We start from the raw sequence: 22,027 nt of genomic DNA, 5'->3' as shown, positions 1-22,027 counted from the left end.
GTTGCACTTGATGCTGCGACCCTCAACCCTCGTACAAGCGGGACTAGTTTCTATGTCATGTGAGAGAGGAGAGACCACTATTGAACTGAAATGTTTCCAGATTAAATCACCATTCACAAACTCGCAACAATACCGTCTAAGATGGCCACTATCTGAACCAATACTCGATCACTTTCTAACAATATTCCGACAGTGAAGGACAAAATTCTCCATCATTTTCACACAAATGGCCAACCCATTCCCGACAATACGCAGTAATCCCCAGATAATCGAATTCAGGCTATCTTAGGAGACCCTTTCGTTGGCGGTTATAGGAAGATTGAATATACCATCCTCAGGAATGCCGTTCATATGAATTGCAAATTGGTAAATATGTCATAAACGGATCAGGGTATTTTCATAAATAACATTGTTCACTGTTTGCAGACAGATTTGGTATGGTAATCACATGGTTTGGACCGACGACAGCATTTTAGGAGAAGTGCTGGGAAATTTCTGGTTTCGCTCTTACAAATGGGGTGACAATGTGGCAAAACAAGGACTCAAGGACGAAAGTATGGCAATGGTAAAGTGAAACTCACCAGTACCAAGAACTTTTTGGCAATGCCGGTACCCAATAGAATAGGTGATGAGTCCAATTTGCCAAATAGCTTCAGCTAGTGATTAAGGAAATTTAACCTATCCACTGAATTCAATAATTGCCAAATATTCAAAATAGTTCATATTGGGCATCATGAATAAGGAGGTTTATGAGACAAAAGGGTCCTAGAGAGAGGTAAATAATTTCTTTTGTAACCCCCTCACGCAGTTGGCCTGGAGCAGATCAGAGCAAGTGGCCCCAAAGGATTTCATATCACCTTCAATGGCTCCACGTGAGTTCGAACGGAGACATTTTACACATTAGAAGTCGACACTGGTGATAGGGCTGGCTCCCTCTGGTCAACCAGACAGAGACACCTTTGTCTTGTAGTCCGATGAAGGGCTCTATTGCCAAATTGGTGTTCAGAACAAAAAGCAATGTCCCTAGGTCCCAAATGTCCAGGCTACTAATCAATGTGGTACAAAGAATGTATGCCAGTTAAAACAAACCCTTTTGTCAAAACGTTCAAGAAGGGCTCTCCCCGCGCCATTAGAAACAAGGGTCACTAGAGAACACCGCTAATTAGAAAACCAATTTGATGGTTAATTGGGAGGTGAATTAGGACAAGTTTTCATGCCAACTGTGTTAACAATACAATTTACTTCTGGTCTACAATGATAATTGAACATGCGAGAGAGTACTATATGTCATGAAATCGGATTCCAGATATCTTCAGGAAAACTTAAGCATGGCAGATATATCGCAATCAGTTGCCTGGTGGGGCCAACGGATGCGCTGTAATTTAATTGTTCTCAACTCCCTCTCTCTTCAGGCCTGGCTCAGATTTCCCAGGAATGCTTTAATCTGACTCCCCTGCTGATAGATACTTCTGTACAGCATTGGGCTCATGCCAGCAGTCAAAACAGAAAACAAACCACACACCTTAACCTTTAGAACCCTAATTAAAGTTTGCTGTGTCTAACATCAAGCAGGCCTTCTTTTCCAGTACATCTCCAAAGTTACATTGTGTTCACACATTACTTCAAGGTTGACCACAGGCACCACCATTTTTGCAAGAACTTGAAAGCCTAAAGATATTCAGCTCCTTCAAAATGAAGTAAATGCCTATTTCAAGTGTAGGAACTCGTCTGTTCTCTTGTAAAGAACGAACTGACTCCCACCCTTGAAATTGGCATTCGTTTCATTCAGAAAGTTTTAATTGCTAAAGAATTTCAAGTTCCAGCTAAAATGGTGGCCCCTATGGTCAACCCTTAATACTCGATGGTGCTATCTTGCCTGACCCCTGTTGCTAAACTATTTCCATGAGGTACCATCACAATCCCTTGACCATTGACACCCCAAACCCTTTGATGTGGACCCTACTTCTAACACCTGGGGGAGTTAATCTCTAATCTTAGGAAGAAGAAAGGGCAAGCATTTAATCGGCAGGGTGTGACCCGCTCCATGAAGTGTGACCACCCTACTGCCTCAACCAGAACCATGGCAGACAGGTGTATTAGGGTTCATAGTCCTAGGGTAAATATTTATCCTCCCTTGTCGGAAGACAATTAAAGGAAACAATAAACCAAATTTATACACTCCTGCCCATTTTTAGTCTGTTACTGAGGAACACAACACGGCAATCTTGCAGAAGCTGATGAGTTTCCCTGCAAAGTCTTTCCGCTCATTAGAAATTAGAATAAAAAGAAGAATTCTAAAATACCAACAAAGTGAAGATTAGCAGAAGCTAACTATGAGAGACAAGCATAGGTCTGCTGATTTCATCAAAGCTGCAGGAAACAAAATTGGTTGCCATGTTTCACAGGCTTTGTGGTCAGTTACACTTGGTGGTGAGCCAATGACTTATATCAAAATTAATCAAATGTCTGTGAAAACTGTCCGTATTCCTGCATTTGCTTGCGGGTTCCTCCATTGTGGAAACAGCTTGATATTTCAAAATTTGCACCTTCCACCTATATGTATGTGAGAAGTTGAATATGGGTATGATGAATATTATTTAATGCAATCTGTCCAGTTGGTGTACTTTTAAAAAAAAGCGATTTGTGACCAGAACTAAGTATTTGTATCACGTTTCCATTAGTGCAACCATGCGTATTATAAGGCATCAGAACTTTTCCTCTGTCACGCACCCTTAGAAAGCACAACCCCAGTTGCCATTCACAAATTCATGTTGACGATACATCCACATGAAAGCTTGTAACGAATTCGAGACAGGCTTCACCAGGGGTGAACAGCGTGACATTTGAAGCTAAGTCAAACTCATTTATAATAGAGAGGTATCCATTTGTTCTAGTCGGGTGGAAGCAATACCTCCGAGTTCAGCTAAATCGATGTCCAACCGCCTCTGAGTTCTCATGCATCATACTGGCAACGGCTGTGAGCCATTTGGTAGGAAGTATACATGAACCCAAAACCTCCCACAAAGTCATCGAGTAAAATTTGTTCGTGACTCGAACCAACAATAAAGAAGTATGGAATCCCCAGGCTTTCTTGGTAGAGTGATCTGCTCATGGAATGGAAGACCTGGAATGCATCCAGCCATTTCAGCAGCCTCACCGGGACTGATAAATGAGAGGAGATGGGGGGGGGGGGGGGTCCTGCTCAAATCATGTGACCTCAAACTAGGGTTCTTGAGTCTCCTTGCTTAAAGCACTCTTGACTTTTGAATCAATTGTCATCCTAATATTATATTTTCAAAGATATATTATTCTTTCACTAGATAGATTTAGGTCAATTTGTAAATTCTATTTATTTGTACGAAATTCTGTTTAGAACTCAAGGAATTTTACATCAACATATACTAGCAGGCTAAGTTCCAGGCTTAGATACGAACATTTTCAGTCATGCTTTCAGAAATACTACACCACAATAGTAAATCCCCCCCCCCTCCCTCAACCCAGATCCGGGATCAAGCCCAAAATATAATAATTCTGTTATAAAGATAATACGCCATGAATCAGGATCAACATGCCTCAACAACTTCGGGCAAAGACATACATTCCACGCTTTCACCCTTAAATAAATCCTGTTACAATCGAATGGCCACATGGGGTACAACCAGAGAAACTCATAACCCCCAAAAAGTCAAACATTTCAAACAATATGAAAATGTCATTTTGGTATGCACTTGACTGAATTGATTATTTCTGTGTCATTCCAACATGGCTGCAGTAGTCAGTTCATTTTGCATGTAAGCTGACCAAAATGTACATGAATAGCTGACCAAGTTTACCTGATGCCATCAGGACAAACAGTAAAGTTTAGAATGAAGAATGACTTGAAAATAATAGTCTTAAAATCGCTAATCCATCTTTCCAGGGATAAGCTGTTGATACAATTCTCAATCCTTTGTTAGGCTTAGTTACTACTGTTATTTTTGTAATTTTGGGAGTAATTCTATTCATGGTGTATTGGTCAAAATGTAGGGTACTAATTTGGAGGGACTCAACACACTTCCAAGTAAGCAGCTCAACATATTTTCAAGATTAACTTCAAACTTGGCAAAGGACAAACCTTTGAAAACAAATATTGTACATCACTAGTACTATGATAGACCCAGAGCAGCAATAGTTCACTTGCTATCTTCCCATACACCTTTTAACATAGCATTCCCAAACTTCACCTCAGAGTCCAGTTAGATACCACATATGTCCGTGAGGGCAGATAATTTCAAAATATAACTTGAGAAATCTTTTAAATAAAGAGTCCAATGAAAATATTTTCCCTCTCCTCAATCAGATTCACTTCTATTGATCCTGTTCGGAAAGATACCAAGAGACCACTGTCACAAACATTCAATCAGAGTTCTTCAGTCGGTTTGTGTGGCAAAAGTCAAGAAGACATTAAAATCTTTAAGTTTTGCTCTCTATAAAGTACTCTTCATGGGTGTTAAACTGATTAAACCCAGTGCACCCTTTGAACCCCTTGGCACCAAGTCCAGCTTAGTCCCTTGAAATCACAGAAATTTAAATAGATTTAAACCAGTTTAAATCCAGTTTATCTTTTTTGAAGAACTGGCAAGCACAACTTGAAACTGTAAACTAACTCCTGTTTCTATCGTTCATATTATCATAATCTATTATCATGTCAAATTATCAGAATATGTTTTGATTCGAAGTGTGTAAACTTAGTCAACATTGACTGGGTTTTAAGACTGTGACATGAGGGACCTTTTGGTGACTTAATTGGCTAGTTCATCAGGCAAGCTCAACATTTTGAGATGCATTATAGATGAGTTCCCTACCACAAATAGTAATATTTAAGATGTTAAATACTTTAAAGTTTGTCATTTACGATATGATTAACATTCTACACTAGTTACCACTATAGAAGAAAACTTGATTGATAGATTTGAAGGTGTAAGATTATGACCTTTTTGATTGATCGGAAAATCAATGGAAGACATCATATAACTCATTGAAAATTGGGAACCCCTGTTTCAACATAAGATACCCCAATGATGGAAGAGGAGACATGTGCAAATGTAATTTACACAACAGCATGTGTCATTCTCAAGTTAAGGCGAAACCAAACTACAGGACAGGGAGTCAAAAATCATTGCATATCAATCTCAACATACTTTCAACAGAAAATACAATAGGAGAATTTAACATGAAAATGAAAGCATGAAGTCCACTTTGAAGAACGTTTCCCCGAATTTACAACAGAAAAATTCAAAAATGCATGTGACGAAGTACAGGAGTTGTAGGAAACTTAACTTGAAAGTCTCAAAGACATGCATGAATTATCTTACAAGAAGAAGCGACAATGCGAAGAATTCCACAAGAGCTAAATGGGGCAAATATGACAAAACACTGCCTGAGAAGAAAGTTGAATCGTGACACGATAGTGGGGTGGACTCTTTCACTGAAAGGTGGTCACATGAACCATTAAATCACATTTATCTTGTCAACATACTGCACTATGTTCGAGTTGTTTTTAAAAATCTGATACCTTCAACCAACCATTTGAAAGTCACTTTACATACCAGATTTGGAGTTAATTTTACACAGTCAATCAAATCAAGAATCTAAATCATGAGTTAAGATGTGCAGTAAAAATCAGAAGTCCAGCTCACTAATCCAAGAATGCAAGTGGTGAAATAAGATGACTGACAGGAGAGCAGCATGTGATCAGTGATTTTCAGCAATTTTATACCAAACAATGTATTGTGATTTCAGAACACCTGAAATTGGAAAGGCTGAAAAAGCAATCCTTCAAGCTTTCTACAGCAAAAGCATTGTTTCTATCACTTCATGAATTTGGACCTAATTTGTTTGCCCCATTACCACAGAAATAAAGAAAACAGCGGGATTAATAAGAAAATGTACAACATTTTAACACACGTTAATAGAAAGAAACATGATGACAAAAAATCTGCAAATGAAACACATACAAAAACCATGGTTGCTATGCAGGTTGTTGGTAACCATGGTAACTAATTTGGTTGCTTGGTAACCAATCTGGTTACCAGGGAAGCAAAATGAAATAAAATGCTACCATAGCAACTGAACTTAATACATTTTGATTGGTTGGAGTTTCAGTTGGAACTGAATGGGAGTGGGAAATGATAGCGTGAAGGAGGTTTCTGTTTTATAGATAAGGATATGACAGGATTGGTACTGGTCAGGATATGATAAAAGTGCAATCAATTTTGGCTTCTTTGTCTGCTTTTGGCTGGATCACCTTCTCAATGACGAATCAGTGATACAGCCAACCTAGCAGCAAAAACACTCAAATGACTTCAAATCATTTTTTTTGCATGATAGACATCGGCAGATAATACAAATATCTATCAATGAGAGTGAAAGTGTTTGAATAGAGTGCACATTGACAGAAGATCAGTCTGGCCAGGCACCGAGGGCTTTTTTGGTAGACAAACAATGATACTTTTACAGACTCTGTAAAACCAATGTTTTCTAATCTAAAGAGCACCCCGTAAAAGAAAAACATATCATATTTCTTCATCGTACAGTACCGGGTTGCACTTTCGATGGCTCAGACCATCATGACTGGATTGTTGAACTTAAGTAGAGCATTGAGCATAAAGGGCCAACTTCAACCCCCCCCCCCACAATATCCAAAAAATCCCATCACTGGCCAGAAACATGATTTGAGATAGAAGATAATATGGTATAGATGACAGAACACCTAAAAAATTAGTCACACATTTTGCAATTTACACACTTGAAGAAACTACTAACAAAGCCTTAATTTGTTCTTAGTTAGTGTTTGCAATCTACACCGCAAAATAAAAAGTATCATGCAATGAATAATTCATGCAACTGAAATCAACAATGGTCTTGATAAGTGTTGATTCCTTCAACAATGGCAATATAAAACAGAAATTAATTTTAACCATTCAAATTTTTCATTAGCTAAGGCTGTCTCAGATATGATCACAAAATGTGACCCCCCCAACCTCCCAAAGCCTTGATTGCATCACGTATAATCCCCTTGCCTTGCATTGGAGTTCCGCCTTGTTTTCAGATTGGGTCAGATTCCCTGATCACGTCAGACGGACACTAAGCTGATGAAAATCTGGATGGTTAGATGCTTTCCTGATTTATATCGCTGCCTTACTTTTTTTAAAAATGAATGTACACAACATCATTTGGACTATACATGGCCGATGAATGGGTTTTGCACTGGAAAACTTTCAGATGACTACATGTTGTTGTTTTTTTTAATTTGAAAGCCGCATTTTAGCGAGTTTATTGGAAAATTGCATCACATACTTCTTAACTAGAAGAACCCTCATTCTGAGGGTAGATAGAAAACTGAGAAAGGGTTTCAAAGAGTGCGAGGGAAATATTCCAATGCAAAGCAATTCATGCAAAAAATACTATATTTTCACCAATCTAAGATTGATTCTGAATATTCAAGAAACAGGAGATATATTATGGACATGGTCATTCGGTGTTATTCAAAATGTAATACATTGATTTCACCAAGTCATGAAAGTCCAATTGTCATGACGTCATGTTCAGGCTTGGCCATAGTGTTGATTTTTTTGTAATAACGGAGCAGTCTTAGATCAGTGAAACTAGAGTGTATGTCGTCGCACCATTCTACTTCTACTTTTGGCCTCATGCAAATCAGTCAAGTTCAATGCTAAGTATTTCCTGGAAGGTTAGAATGGCAAAGGGTACTGAAAGCTTCTAAAGTTACTCGTTTTGGGAGCTTTCTATGATACTTTCTGAAATGAGGCAAGACGATAGAAAATGTAAAAGCCAACACTTGAACATCTGAGATGGAGATGCCAAGCCACTGCAGCCAACCAGGAAAGACTTCAAACAACAAAATTTTTGCGGCATTTCTTTTTTGCAATATTTGCAAAGATTTTGAGAAAAAAATAGTCACCATTTTTATTTTGGTGGTCAACTAAACTGTTTTTTCACGATTTTTATCTTCGCAAATCAACGTTATTTGCGAAGACGCAAAAAATAAACGCTACTGAAAATTTTGCGGGTTACAGTATCAAAATAGCCAAAGAGAAATCAACTTACATAAGACGTTGTATGTGACCAACGACGACGTCATCTGATTGGGAATTCCTGGCCCAGTCGCCTCGCAATAGAATTTGACTTGGTTATCCTGTCGCATCATTTGTCGGTTAAATATCACATCACGATTATTTTCCTCAATCAGCGTCTCTTTCTTACTCCCAACCTGGCGTATCAATTTCACCAATGGCACCGGATTGCCGCCAATAGCTTCACATGTGAATGTTTCTGTTTCACTTTCTGATTTTGAATTTGACGCTGTGGTTGTCTTCAGTTTTACAGAATCGGGTGCATCTGAAAAAGTGGTAAAATAAGGTGAAGCTCCCACACTATTGATAACTGTTATTCAAAATGTTCAACTTGAAAAGAGAATACATTGGTGACACCATTTACAAAGTAGCATAGCACAGTTTAAAGTGTGTATAATGCACTGCGCCGCCTCATTTGATTGGCTGCATGCAGTTATGGTAACTGTTTGGGTTGTGCAAAATATTGAGCAGTCATAGTTATATTTCAGTCATCAAGTTGAGGTGTTTTAGAACAGAAATGGAGTGTGATACCACATTGTCGGTATTCATTGTCTCCCAAAACGCTCCTCGGCAAAACACCTTGGTTTTATTATATTCATTTTTATTTATTATAAATATTTTAGCTTCCCCTTCATGCTCGGTGAAACAACCGTTATCACCAGTTTGGTATCAATTATCTCATCGACTTGCATGTAATATACAAAATAAACTAAATATACTCACAGTAAATAACAAAATCCTGTTCCGTGCTTGTCTTATCTCCGGCATCATTTGTTGCGACACAGGCATACTTCCCAGCATCTGACTTTTTGACAGACGAAAAAAGCAGGGCACCAGGTTCAACAGTCCGTGGCGAGACAGTGTTGCCATTTTTAGTCCATGTGTAGGTGACTGGTTTTGTGACATTTTCATTTTCAGCATTGCAGGTGAATTTTCCATTGTCTCCGACCTTCACCGGCGATGGATTTGTAACTGTCGGTATGAGGGGTGGAACTGAAATTGAAAAACACTAAGTTCACATTATCAATAATCATTTACCAAAAAGACCACCACCAGGCTATCCTATTTGACCGTTTGTCCGATCGAACGCTTTGAACCAGAGGTCAAGAGTCTATGTTTGAAATATGCAATGAAACCCTCACCCTAGAAAAGCTGTAAACCAGGAAATATTATGCATGTGTTTTAATTTCGAATTTTGGCCACAAGCTAAATTTGCAAAAATTAGACATCGTAAAAGCGAATTTTTTAAAAAGTTGGTGCTGCCTCCCTAGCCATTTCGAAATGGTGCTGAATCTGTCCTCAGCAAGATATACATGACTAATGAATGGATTGATCGACTATTTTAAGAAACTTACCTAAAACATCTAATTGCAGCTTATTTGTGGCCGATTCTCCATCAGCCTCACACTCCCATTGCCCGCGGTCCTTGATTTGAACATCACTTAATTGAAAATTATAATTATTTGCATCACATTTAACCTTTGTGAACCTCGTTTTATACTCCTTAGGGACAACTAAACAATTGAACGCTATAATCATTGCTTTTGTGTTGATATGTCTGTCCTTGTACCAAGAAACTTCGGTGGGATTGCCATCCTTAATGTTACACTCAAGCGTTATCGTTTCGCCGAGGCGTGGACGTGAATTACTGATGGTATTTGTGATCGTTATTCCAAGAGCACCTGAAAAGAAAATTGAGCAAATCAACATCCACAAAAAACCCATTTTTATTGGTACCGATACTGTAGCACATGAATATCCATATCCATTCTGAAATACGTTAAAGAAATGTAAAATGTTTCTAAGTTCAACACTCAGAAGTAATAATTTTCTTTTGCACCCACAATTCCTGTTCCTTGCCCTACTTCACTGTTGTGGCACTGACCACCAGGCATTTATAGTAGCTTGTTTGAACTGGTGACTGATATTAAAGTCACAATACTGCATGTACTGCAGATGCCATCATTTACAGTGTAGGCCGTTGCCTTCAGGGCAGCATCCAATCCTCCATGACTGCATGACTTACCGAATATAAAGATTTGCACTAGGAGGAGTTCAAGGTTGAGTAGGATGAACTGAGGCTGACTGCATGACTTACCATGTAAGAGTTGCACCAGGAGGAGTCCCAGGCAGAGGAGGAGGAATGGAATTTGGCCGCTGTACATGTCCATCATGAATCTGCAAAGGGAACAAGGAAAAAACATTGTTAAAGGACCAACCAGCTAATCTGCACGAAAATACTGAAATATACAAAACAATCATGAATCAATTTGTCCACCAAACGGCAGAAATGTTCACAACTCCTCCTTTAAAATGTCAAATCGGCTAATAAGGTACTTTGGCCGAGAATCAAGAATTTAAGACCTTTGACTCTAATTTAAGCATACAAGAAACTACTGATGATTAATTACGAACACAATTAAATTAAGTATGGATTGACAGGGACATTCGTAATTATGTCAAACGAGTTATATCACATATGACTAAAATGACAATCATTCTGGCTTTAAGTACATAATGTACATAGGCCTATTTGTAAATCAAGTGTACTGAGAGCACAGAGTAGACCTATTTGTAGGCATAGCTTTGACCGAGACCACAAATGTATTATTATACCTCCATGCCAAGACCAATGACGTTGACCCTTTGAGAGCAGAATGCTCAACATATTAATGATGCTGAGAAAAGTTGTGGTGATTTGGGTCCTTCTACTAGGGGTCCACATCGGGCTGTGTGTCTCGAGGGATATTTCAAACTATGTATTGGCACAGACCTACATAGACTCGTGGACATGTGATACAGCTATTTCGTATCGTCGTTTTAAACAAGTCTCTGTGGCGGCCGCAAAGGCTAGCAGCATACAGGCTGTAACAAAATAAGCAATCTTGGGTTCTAAATGACCCGCAACCGAACAACATTCTAATTGAAGTTTTAAAGCATCCATGTCGGCCACATCCATTTTTTACACAAACTATATGAACATGAATGAAGTTGTTTGTTGTGAATGACCAAGTTTGGCAACGTCAAGTCAGAAATTTCCTTGATTCCCATGCACTACCAAAACCGCTGTTAAAACAGCCCACTGGAATATCATTATGGTTATAGTCACGTAAGAAAACCACAGCCTTATTTTTTAAAAACATGTTTGTCCAGTGGTCCACTTTTAAAATGTTTCTTGGGTGACTCACAAACCTTGCATGCCCGAGATAATTTTCAATTCAGAATGACCCAATTATCACAGTAGATAATGAGAAAAATGTCATCATAGCAAAACTTGCACTGCAGATGTAAAAGAAAATCATTTGCATTTCTATAATATGAACCTCTGAGAGGACACGACAAGACGCAAGACGCATACATATTTCAAACTAAAGGATGATTAAGAAACAAGCGACAGTTATCGAAGGCCAAATTGACGATAACTACCTGAGTGACTGGCTTCACTTCAGAATTTCTGTAGGAATGCTATCCTGGCCACATATAAATATAATGCAATTGGAAATTTTCAAATCCGATTACTAATTTCCAATTTTTAACTTGCGACATAGACCTTTTAGAGTATAATTGACATGGAGGGACGATGCCTTCACTTAGCACATGAACCGGAATTTTTTGCCGGTTTTGAAGTTACATTTCCAACCTTGACAAGTTGCAAAACCTTTGTGGTCAAGATGGGTCATAGATTTAACACTCTTTAGTCAGTAAGCACTTTCACCAGATTCACACAGCAAAAAACATTGGCCTTGGCCAAGTGTGCACCAATCCCATCAGATAAGGACAGTAGATAATGTTTCCCCCCTCATCTCATTATCTTCCCTGTCAACATCAATGAGACTTGTATAGTATTACCCAGAAACTCACCACAGGCAACTCAATTTAAGTTTCTCTTTCTTGTTGTCTTAGTTTAACCATTTAGTCATCTAACAAAATGTCATGATAGCGCTACCTAGATCAACACCATCATCAAACTCATGGTGCACTTCCAGAATACAGTGTCCTTACCGTCAAAATGCCAATTTTCTAAAAGTTAATGACTCAGCATACCTATGAAATACTTACGTGCCCAAATGAACTTCAAAAGTGATGTTATCCGACTAAATTAAATTGGTAAACCACCCTCTTTCTAACTAGAATCATTGAGATTCAACTGAACCTTCATTCAGACCATTTCACAGGACTGGAGAAGTTCTGCAACCAATGCTCTTTTGCCTGGTGAAGTTTTATACTTAATCAACACTTCATTCTTTTTTAATCGGGATATGATCCACAGGTTGCACAGGGTCAAACTGTATTATCAATCAAAATCACAAAACATATTGAAACAAGCCCCATGCATTGATGAAAGATTAGAACACACTAGTTATTGTCAAGGGGGTTTAGTTCCGCTTCGTTGGACAACAATTGTTCTAATTTTTTTTAATGACTATCAATGGCCAAAGGCGTGAAAGGGGTATAGCACCTAATATTGCCCCTGTTGAGACCTGCTGAGAGGCACTTTGGCTAATTGACACCACAAGAATGGGCCTACAGGGAACGAGTTTACAATCCCCCATCACACCCCAAAAAAAGGTCATCGGTTGAGCACCACTGTTGAATGGATTTATAGTTGAATGCGATCAAACTACGTCATTTCCGATCGGGGATTGTAAATGTTAACCCAGTGGAGCAGTCAAGTTGAAAGCCTATGCCACATATACAGGCAATTATTCTATAATTAGGGCCTAGTGATTATGTTAAATTGGATAAATGTAGCAGTCAAGTTGAAAGCCTATGCTACATGTACAGGCAATTTTGTTTATGATAAGGGTCTGGCGATTATGTCAAATTGGATAAATGAGTTAGGTTTAATACTACATTAGTACATATGGCAGTAAAGATATATGCCTATCATAGTGTTACTACTTTTGACTTCATAAACCTATAATCAGTGCATCATAAATCAAGTGACTTGCCCAAGGTGACAAAGTCAGAATTGACTTGACTAACAATTCTGTCAACACCTCTCTTTCATTCTAAAGTTATGGTGATTACAGCTCTTAATTCCCCCATTTTGAATGAAGTGATTGTTTTTGTATCAAAATTTTACTTCTTACAGTAAAGTGCCTCACCCAAGGTTACACCAATATCAAGTCGGTAGTGAATGCAAAAATTGGATGCTGATTGCTGACCCAGTTTTCCACCACCAATTACCACAAAAACAAAATAACTTTTGTACTTACTAATTAACGAATTCCAGCGTCACCTTATCCAATAAGTTTATTACTGCTAACTGTATTCCGACATTGTTTCTCGAGAACTTCTAATAAACAGTAAATGTTGTATTGATACTGAGCAAAGCATGAGATGAGGGCCTGTGAAAGAAGTGTGTTGTACACGCAGACAAATCCCGATAAAACTCCGGTATAAAAAGAACCAGAACTCACGATTAATTGCAAGTCACTGAGTCTAGTTATCAGCTACCTGTAGCAAGGAGGAAAAGGTCTCAACAAACTTCCCGCTAACAGAAAACACCTATCAAAAGTTGGTGAAAATCAAAAAAAAATCGGATAAGTGTTGAGCTATCCTTACAGTATATAGTGTAGTTCGATAGTCAGATAGTGTACGAGTCAGATAGTGTACGTGTGTATCTACTGTACTGTAAGTTCCATAAAGTTTAAAACAGCGAAAAAGTTTCCCGAATCACATTTCTTGACTTAACATTCGAATCAGAGGATTGAACAAGTAGTTAATCCAATCATTTACGAATCTGGAAACCGAAATGTTCCTTTACAGCGAAACAGACCACTTCTTTCTCACATGAGCCCATACATCCTTACAGTGCGACAGCCTATGTACAACTAACCAGCAGGGAAATTAGAGCACAGGTTATCATTGGTTATTACTGACTGAATACAACAGCTCAGCATTGTGCTCGATGACCCACTGCATTCCTGGCTATTGTACACACTATTTGCATAACAATTTTAGGTGGCTTGGATTTTGGTAGTGGTCTAGACCCGGATACAAATAAAAATATTATCTGACGATATGATTTTTATTTGTGGGTGAATTGACCTCAGAGTAATCAATTAAAGGAGGACTCGCCCGAAATAATGCCTCAAATGAGTTTCCGGGCCTTTTTTCGATGCAACAGCAAATGAACAACATTGATAATATGTGAGCACATTCGTGAATGTCTATGTACCTGTTGTGCTGTGTGCACAGGAACTCAGTAAACAACGTTAGTGCTGGCCTGGCCTTATCTCATCCACCTCCTTTAACTTTGACGGGAACGTATATTTCACAAGGTCATGACATGCGTTAGGCCTATATTGTTAGAGTGTTCACATATTCTGAAAAACATGTTTTCCATGCAGATTTTACCCTTTTCGGTAATGAAGGTATACTGCCCCCCCCCCCCCCCCCCCCCCAAGAGCCCGATTCCCATCCCCCAGGACCAAAAAGTTAAGTATTGGCCTTTGCTTCATCTGCACCACTCTACCAGAGGTACGTATGGTCGTTGCACTAGAACTTGCTGGTGGGGCCAAAGTTTTCAGGTTCGAGTCCCAGTGGATACCGTGACAATTTAAGCTAAGATATAGAACACACAGGATTGATTTACCTCAGGAGATACCAACAACAAACAAGTAGAATGCGATACAAATAAAGACAAGGCTTCACTTCGAGGCAATTAGTTAGGAGCATTCTCGATTCTACATTCAAAACATGTGAACCTGAAAGCAATTTGGTTACCTCCCGAGTTCATGCTCGGCTTGTTTCAGTTCTCTCCGGTTCTGAAATTCCCCAGTCGGCCAGTCTGCGAGCAGTAGAATTAGCTGAGCACATCAAGCTGAAAAACTACATGCTGTTAGGAAAGCACCATGCCTCTTAAAAAATACGGCTGTGTTGGGTTTGCTCGTTCATGCTCCCCTCATCGGCCAGCCAAAATCAGATGAGACCATTAGCCATATGTGACCAATGATCCACTCCGATGTTTCACTGTGACTAGAGTACTGAAAGGAAATGCAGTTCCAATCCATTTGGCCTCGCAGCAAAGATGTTGATCACTTCAGTTGATGTGTGTGTAATCTCTTGAGCCACCACGCCATTTACCACTCAGTTCAAACACAACTCATTTTAAAAAGTTCAGCAACAAACTCCATTCCGTTCCCCAGGGATCAGTTATTTCTAAAGAACACTTTGAAAATGCCCTGCTGGACTCCAAAAAACACCTTATGTTTTCTCAGTGTGATCTCTTTACCTTACAAACTAGAGAACTGAGGTTAACTACCAACGTTTTTTTTGCTGCACTGAGGAATGTATCATGTACATGTACATGTACATGCATACATTTACCCGTATAAGTTTTACTGACTATCAATCCAGAGTTGTTTTCAGAATCTGAAAATCCCAAACCATGCCAAAAACCACCTTGCAGCACCAGGAAAAAGCATTATCAGAGATCAGCATTGAGTTACATGTGGTGACGCATGGTGACAGGCAATTGTATCATTCTCCTGGAAGCATAAACCCACTGCCAATTTGTCCTTTTAAAAACACCTCACAAATCCAAGAAGGATGAGATATCTCACATCCCCTGCAATAAACCTTAGGATTAATCATGAAATATTGAACAGAATTAAGCCATCCAGTGACTATCATTAGGCAAAATATAGGCAAAGTGAAAAGTGCGACAAAGTGTTCCACCATCGGTGTGAAAATACCAGCTGACATAACTCGAGAAGAAAAAACTTCGATTAGCACCCAGTGAATGTCCGAGCACTTGTCAATAAACGTAAAGGGCCAAGTGACAAATCTATAGGATATGCAAGATGGGAACCTGTGTAAGCCGGAGGACTGGTCTCATTTGATTGGAGAACTGAGCGGAGAACAATACTGCGTGGGTCTTCCCACATTATTTATGGATTAGTCCCTGCTGTTCGTTCCAGTTTGTCTGATTTTTTTCAGGAGAGAGCCAGTAGCAGAGCCGGCAAGTGAAATGACAACAATGGAATGGATTCTGCAAGCAAGATAGCTTTTGCTGTCGACGTTTCTTCTCATTTGTCGTTTGTTACAACCTCTCCCTGTGTATGAGCCCTAAGAAGTGATGTTGACTCGCGGTGCCTCCTAGCGGATTTGATTGACCACCACACATTTAAAATGTCTTTCTTGGTTTTCTCAAAACACCCATCAACGGACGACCTGTGGAGTTTTAGTATAGTCCGTGCTTTTATTCAAGGGCGCCCTACAAATCAAAGATGGCATCAGAACTCAGAAAACAGCTCCGGCAATTGCACAGCATCTGAAAAACATGCAATACATCAATTTCAATTCATCTTTTCGACTCAACCACGCTACATGTACAATATCTATGGTAAAAAGAATGAGTGCCCCCCATCAGGTACTGATGTGAGATAAGTTTTAAAAAAACACCTGTTTCAAAACAATGACCTCCTGGTCCTAGTTGCTTGAACCAAGGACCTTTTGGCATTTATGAATTAAAATTCCAACTAAGTTGGTGAGAAGTCCCTCGTGTGTAACGGGCTTTAGCGTTACCCTCAATACAGATACATGTAGTCTGCAACCATGAATTATAGTGACTTTTAAGTACGAAATAGCAGGTTTTATTTTCAAGACCATTTTGCTATATCGTTTAGTAGCTGCCTCTCAAATAGCACTGAAGTGTTAGACATACAATAGTCGCCTTCAGTGTGTAATTGGGTGTAAGTTTTATCCCTTTTAAAAATAAAATAGGCCTAATTGTATTATTATACATACAATGTCGGTTGGCATCGAGCTAACTTGGGATCATTTATATGTCATGTTCTAGTGTTTCATATGCAGAAATAGCATGAAAATATGGCGAACACAAATAGGGGTCGATTATTGGGCCAGAGACATTGACAAGCAAGGGACCTTGTTTAGTCCCTTATGATGTTTCTTTAATAGAAAGTGAAGGGCCTATTCTAATCGCTAGGTAAATCCCGCAAGTCACTTCATTCCTGTTGTGTTGCGGTCAGGACAACATTAGGCCCTTCTGAAATCTTACTGTGTCAACTGACCCGTGTTTTATTTTCTTTGGTGGGACAAAGCTGAAATTTGTTGTAGCTTTAAGCATTAGCCTTCCAATTGTGCTCTTTAGAATAACAGGTGAACTATTGCTCAAGTTACGGCCAACCGTCACAGAGGAAAGCAGTTTTGAGCTGCATCAGAAAATTGACACAAATGTTCACCGTCTATGATGATGTTTCCAAGTTTACCTCTATGCTGCATCCTGAACTCCAGGCCGGTGTAACAGTAACAAATGCCCCCCTTGGAAAAAGTGTCCGGCCCTATTGTATTCTGCAATATGGTTCTATAGAGACCTTGACCGTCAATAGCTCAGAGATTGAAGCGCATGATAGAATCCTTTGTTTCCCGGGCATTCTATCCTAGGACATTTTAAACTTCTACACCGGCACTTGGAACTAACGACTGAGCTTACATAACGTGTGTGAGGGGAGGAGCGTATACGACTGACTCTAGTTTTTGAAGACGTCTATTGTATTTTTGTAAGGAATTGTCCTGTGCTTGTGATACTTATCATTTGTGTTGGCCCCTGAAACAATGTAGAAAACTGTTTCTGATGAAACAAGAAATACAGCACAAGAATTATTTTTATCATTTGGCTTTTAATTTGCTGAAGATAATATAGCTACATGTGTCTTCACTAGCTAAAACAAGTAGACCACACAGAAAAATGATACTTACTATTAACCTGTATTAAATTAGAAATATTTGTTATTTAGCATTACAAAAAGAATTAAATCAAGCAATTTGCAAATATTTTTCGTGATTCTCAAAATGCATAGTTCGAATCATTTTGCGGTTTACAGCATATCCTCATGGGGTCATATTTTGTTAAAAAACAATTTTCCCCCAAAAGTCAGATGTGTGCCAGGTAAGTTCCATTAGTGATGTTATGCTAACACTTTCTAGCTAGCATTAGCATTGATTAGCTGTTTATTCCCCAATAATTTTACATCACACAAGTAAACAACCTTGAATTCGAGTTAGTGTAATATCCATTTTAGGAAGTGTGTTATAAGTAAGGTGATGTTTACCAAAGTATTAACCCTTTGGGACCCAAGCTACCGATTTCTATGGCTACAAGGCACTCCTTCATATCACCCCAAATATTATTTCATATCTATTTATTCAGAAGTTTTCAAGTACCTTTACCTTTCAATTATTAGACCTCGGCACATTATAATCATCTGGGAAGCTACTTGAAAAAATATTGACAAAGTATCATTACAAATATTAGCAAAAATTGTAATAACCATATTCTTGATCCTAAATAGGTTGTAAAACATGGGGTAAAATTACTACTGTTATACTAGTTCATTTACACAGACATCCTGTAAACATGTTTTTGTGCGTGGGACAAATATTTAGGCCACTCAACGAGGAACTATCAGTTATCGGAGTGGACCGAACAAAGTATTTGTGGGCATACTAAGAAGTGTTGTGACATTTAGTCATACTACATTGGGTGATTTCAAAGTCAGTTTTTAGATTTAGTTTTAAAACTAAATGGAACACTAAAACCCTTGATTAAACCAGCATTGAAATGAAGTGGGTTTTAGTTTCATCCTATTTCAAAGTCGGTGTTTGTTGGTTTTAGCATTATGTCCGGTTAAAACTTAAAGCTTAAAACTAAGGGATGGTTTTAGTGTCAAAAACTAACACCGGGACTAAAACTAAAACTCTCCACAACACCAGAAATGAAATCAGTTCTGGTGTTAGTTTTGACACTCAGTTTTAGCATTATCCTATTTCAAATTAGGTTTTAGTTTCACTCTGAAACCAATTGGAACACCAAGGTCTGATCTTAATCCCAGCTCGGTGTTATATTTGGAAGATTTGTAGTGCATTTTGTATTACCAATAAAACTAACACCTTAGGCATTAACACCGAGTGGATTTCAAAGTTGGTGTTGGTGTTAAGAAAAAAAAATCATGTTGTTCGTACCATTTCAAGAAGTAGTTGCTGGTATTTTGAACGCTGATGGGAATGATGATGGACGTGAAAGAAGACGACAACTTTATATAGATCGGAAGCGGTTACAATAGTGAAACAACAGTAACGACAACAACATGCATGTTTGGTTTTTCCAAGGTTTTATCTCTGTCCATCTTGGTGTTAGTTTTACCTGCAGAATAAAACCTCTTCTTAGTTTCAGCCCAGGTTTTATGTGTTTAGATAAAACCAGTGTTGGTGTTAAACTAAAACCTCGAATTGGTCTTATCCAGACATAGGTTTTTAGGGGTAGAAATTAAGAATAAAACTGACACTAACACCCAACACTAAAACCAAAACCAACTTTGAAATCACCCATTGTATCGTACTATGGTGCATGGTCAAATTTGCTGATATTCATTAATTCTGGACATAATATTGTTCGGGCATGTTCTTGACCGACAGACAATCGTGAGAGGCCTCTTTACTGTAAGTATTTTGATACCAGTCACTAAAGGTATTAAAGGTCTTCTGTTTTGTTCAAGAATTCGAAAATTGAAATTGAATTTGGAAATTTCCAGTGGTGTAAATATGAACTGAATATCGATTTCAACATGGCCATTTTGTAGATTTACATGTGTCTGCAGGGCCATATTTAACATTTTGGTCAATGGGGCAGAGCACCATTTTTCGTCCCTAAGGATCCAAATCTACATTGTACTTCAAAACTTCTGGGGGTTAGTTGCCCCCCTTTTACCGCTATTAAATGCGGGCCCTGTTTGTATTGATTAACAGTGGAGATGTAGTCTGCTTCTTGGACTGGCATCTACAAAACCTGGATATCACCAGCATCTCTGTGTTTGTATCTTTCCTCCTCTCTCTTGAATTTCAAAATGTTTCAGCAGTTCAACTTGATACAAAATCTTGGTTCCTGCCATTGGTTTTGCCTTGGAGATCTTCTACTTCCCCGCTCCTGGTCAAATAACTTTGTCTCTTTGAAGGACAATTTCTTCTTCCTGGTTAAAGCTTTTAAAATTTAATGTTTCATTAAAACTACACTGAGATTTGTGAAGCTGCCTTAGGGTTTTGTTTGACACATCCCCTCAAGCAAAATCCTCAAGCCAGCTTTCTCGTTCCCATCAAAAGAAAGTTCAAAGCTTTTCGAATCGAAGTCCACAGAACTGTTGGAAATGTCATGTTGAACTGAATGTTGCCTCAGGGAACGTTTTTGCTGCCCAGTTAACTATTTCTGAAGGATGAACTGTGCCAAATCGATTTCAGAGTGTCACCCTGCCGTGAGGCAGATTTGCAGATTTGGTGCTCTTGTCAAGAACTGTTGTTGAAGCCATGATGAATCGATATTATTCAGTTTTGAATTTTGCTCTCTGTTCGGCTTTATTTTTCTACCATTTTCTGAGTTGCTGGCATACTATGGTCTCAAATAAGGCATTCTGCACGATACTAGTCCTGATAGAACACACCAATGTGGAGATCAGGGGCTAATATTAAGTAATTGCACCCCTGTCAAATACCCACTCGACCTTTCATGTATCAAGAATATGAGAATATCCACAAGCCAACTCTAAACTCTGTCTGTTGCCTGCAAAGATACCAGTTAACCCTGAAGAATTCTCCCAAAAAAGCGTGTTTTGTTCATACAAAAGCCACTGATTTTACCAAAGTTTCAATGAATTCATTTTAAAATGTTTCATCCATTCCAAATCCTGCGTTAACGATTTCAGCCACTACTATCAAACTATCTTGAATCCGTATAAATTCAAACACACGTCCCAGACGCAGTTTTGTCATCATACGATACTGCTGGATATCATCAGTGGATTTTATTAATTCCCCGCACAGCGATGACGAAAATGATAAAATCTAATCGAAATGAAAATTCATTTCATGATGCTGGTCATAATTTGCCAGCGGGTGCTGTCAACCAGTATGGTTCGTCAAAATCTCCCGTAGGCATTCTTTTAAGTTTTCGACTGTTATCCACGACCCCTGAGGCTTCAGCAGGCGAGGTTGTGTCTTATATTCCGGCGCCACGGGGCACTTGTAAAATTAGCTGGTCCATGTAGACTGAATTTAACCCTTGGAGTGTTGATGCTGCAATTTGAAGATTTATTAGGTTCATGAATGTGAGTAAATAAGAACTATGCACATGTACTGAAATGTATGTATGGGTCAAGGTTTTAGCGTTCTCATGGAGGGGGTTTGGAGGAAGATATATATTGAACAAAATTTCATTTCAATTCACTAATAAAGGAACAACCCCTAATTGATGCCAGAAGGATGGGATATTTCTACTTTTTAGAGGATTTCCATTTTTTCTCCTCCTCAAAAGGGTTTAATATTACTGCAGAACTGGAAAGGTCAGTGCCTTAACTCTCTGTAGATCTTTGAAATTTCTATAGTTCGGAAGAAGGGCAGTTTTTTTAGGTCACTAAAATTTGCTCCGAGCACCATTACGTCCCAGCCACTCCTGCTAGGAAGTGCATCAATCGAGCACATAAAGGTGGTTGATATCATATTTTTCATTCTCCTTGTTTATTTTCATATTACTGATCCATTAAAGAATTAAGAGAAGATCGATGAAATGATGTCGTAAATAACTGCCAAGATAAGCTTAGAAACCACTATATAGCCTATCTTGAGCAGAAACAGCAGGCATATGAATTGCCATGCACATGGTCCTGTGGTGTTACTTCTGAGCACAACCATAGGCCGACCTTCAACAATAGTAGAGTGTATTTTACTGAAAAACCCCTGCAGAGTGGATATTTTTTTTATTGGCTTAAAAAAACTTTGGAACGAAAGGTTTTTGAGCTGCTAAAAACTGTAAGTTTTACTCCGCAGCTTCCCCTCTGCAAATAGTAGCTAATTAAGGGTTGATTAACACATTTATA

At 38.7% G+C, this 22,027-nt stretch overlaps 1 protein-coding gene across 9 annotated transcripts in view; it reads right to left on the bottom strand.

Annotated features, from left to right (window-relative positions):
• LOC135502660 (hemicentin-1-like) overlaps positions 1-22,027 on the bottom strand; it is a 158,601-nt gene that overhangs the window by 51,167 nt on the left and 85,407 nt on the right. For 7 of the 9 annotated variants that reach the window (XR_010449802.1, XM_064795630.1, XM_064795626.1 and 4 more), the window contains exons 1-5: positions 13,355-13,957; positions 10,234-10,313; positions 9,491-9,817; positions 8,859-9,128; positions 8,110-8,400 (exon numbers count right to left, since the gene is read on the bottom strand). Coding sequence is in view for 8 of the 9 variants with exons in the window: in XM_064795630.1 (XP_064651700.1) it covers positions 8,110-8,400; positions 8,859-9,128; positions 9,491-9,817; positions 10,234-10,309 (964 nt within the window). In the remaining variant the exon portion in view is untranslated. Of the gene's footprint in view, positions 1-8,109; positions 8,401-8,858; positions 9,129-9,490; positions 9,818-10,233; positions 10,314-13,354; positions 13,958-22,027 lie in introns of those variants that run through there. The other 2 variants (XM_064795628.1, XM_064795627.1) reach the window with 1 other exon arrangement.

Source organism: Lineus longissimus, chromosome 18 (genome assembly GCF_910592395.1).
Source record: "Lineus longissimus chromosome 18, tnLinLong1.2, whole genome shotgun sequence".
In the NCBI taxonomy this organism is placed as follows: domain Eukaryota; kingdom Metazoa; phylum Nemertea; class Pilidiophora; order Heteronemertea; family Lineidae; genus Lineus; species Lineus longissimus.
The sequence above is the reverse complement of the archived record's forward strand: the minus strand, read 5'-3'. Positions and strand labels throughout refer to the sequence as shown.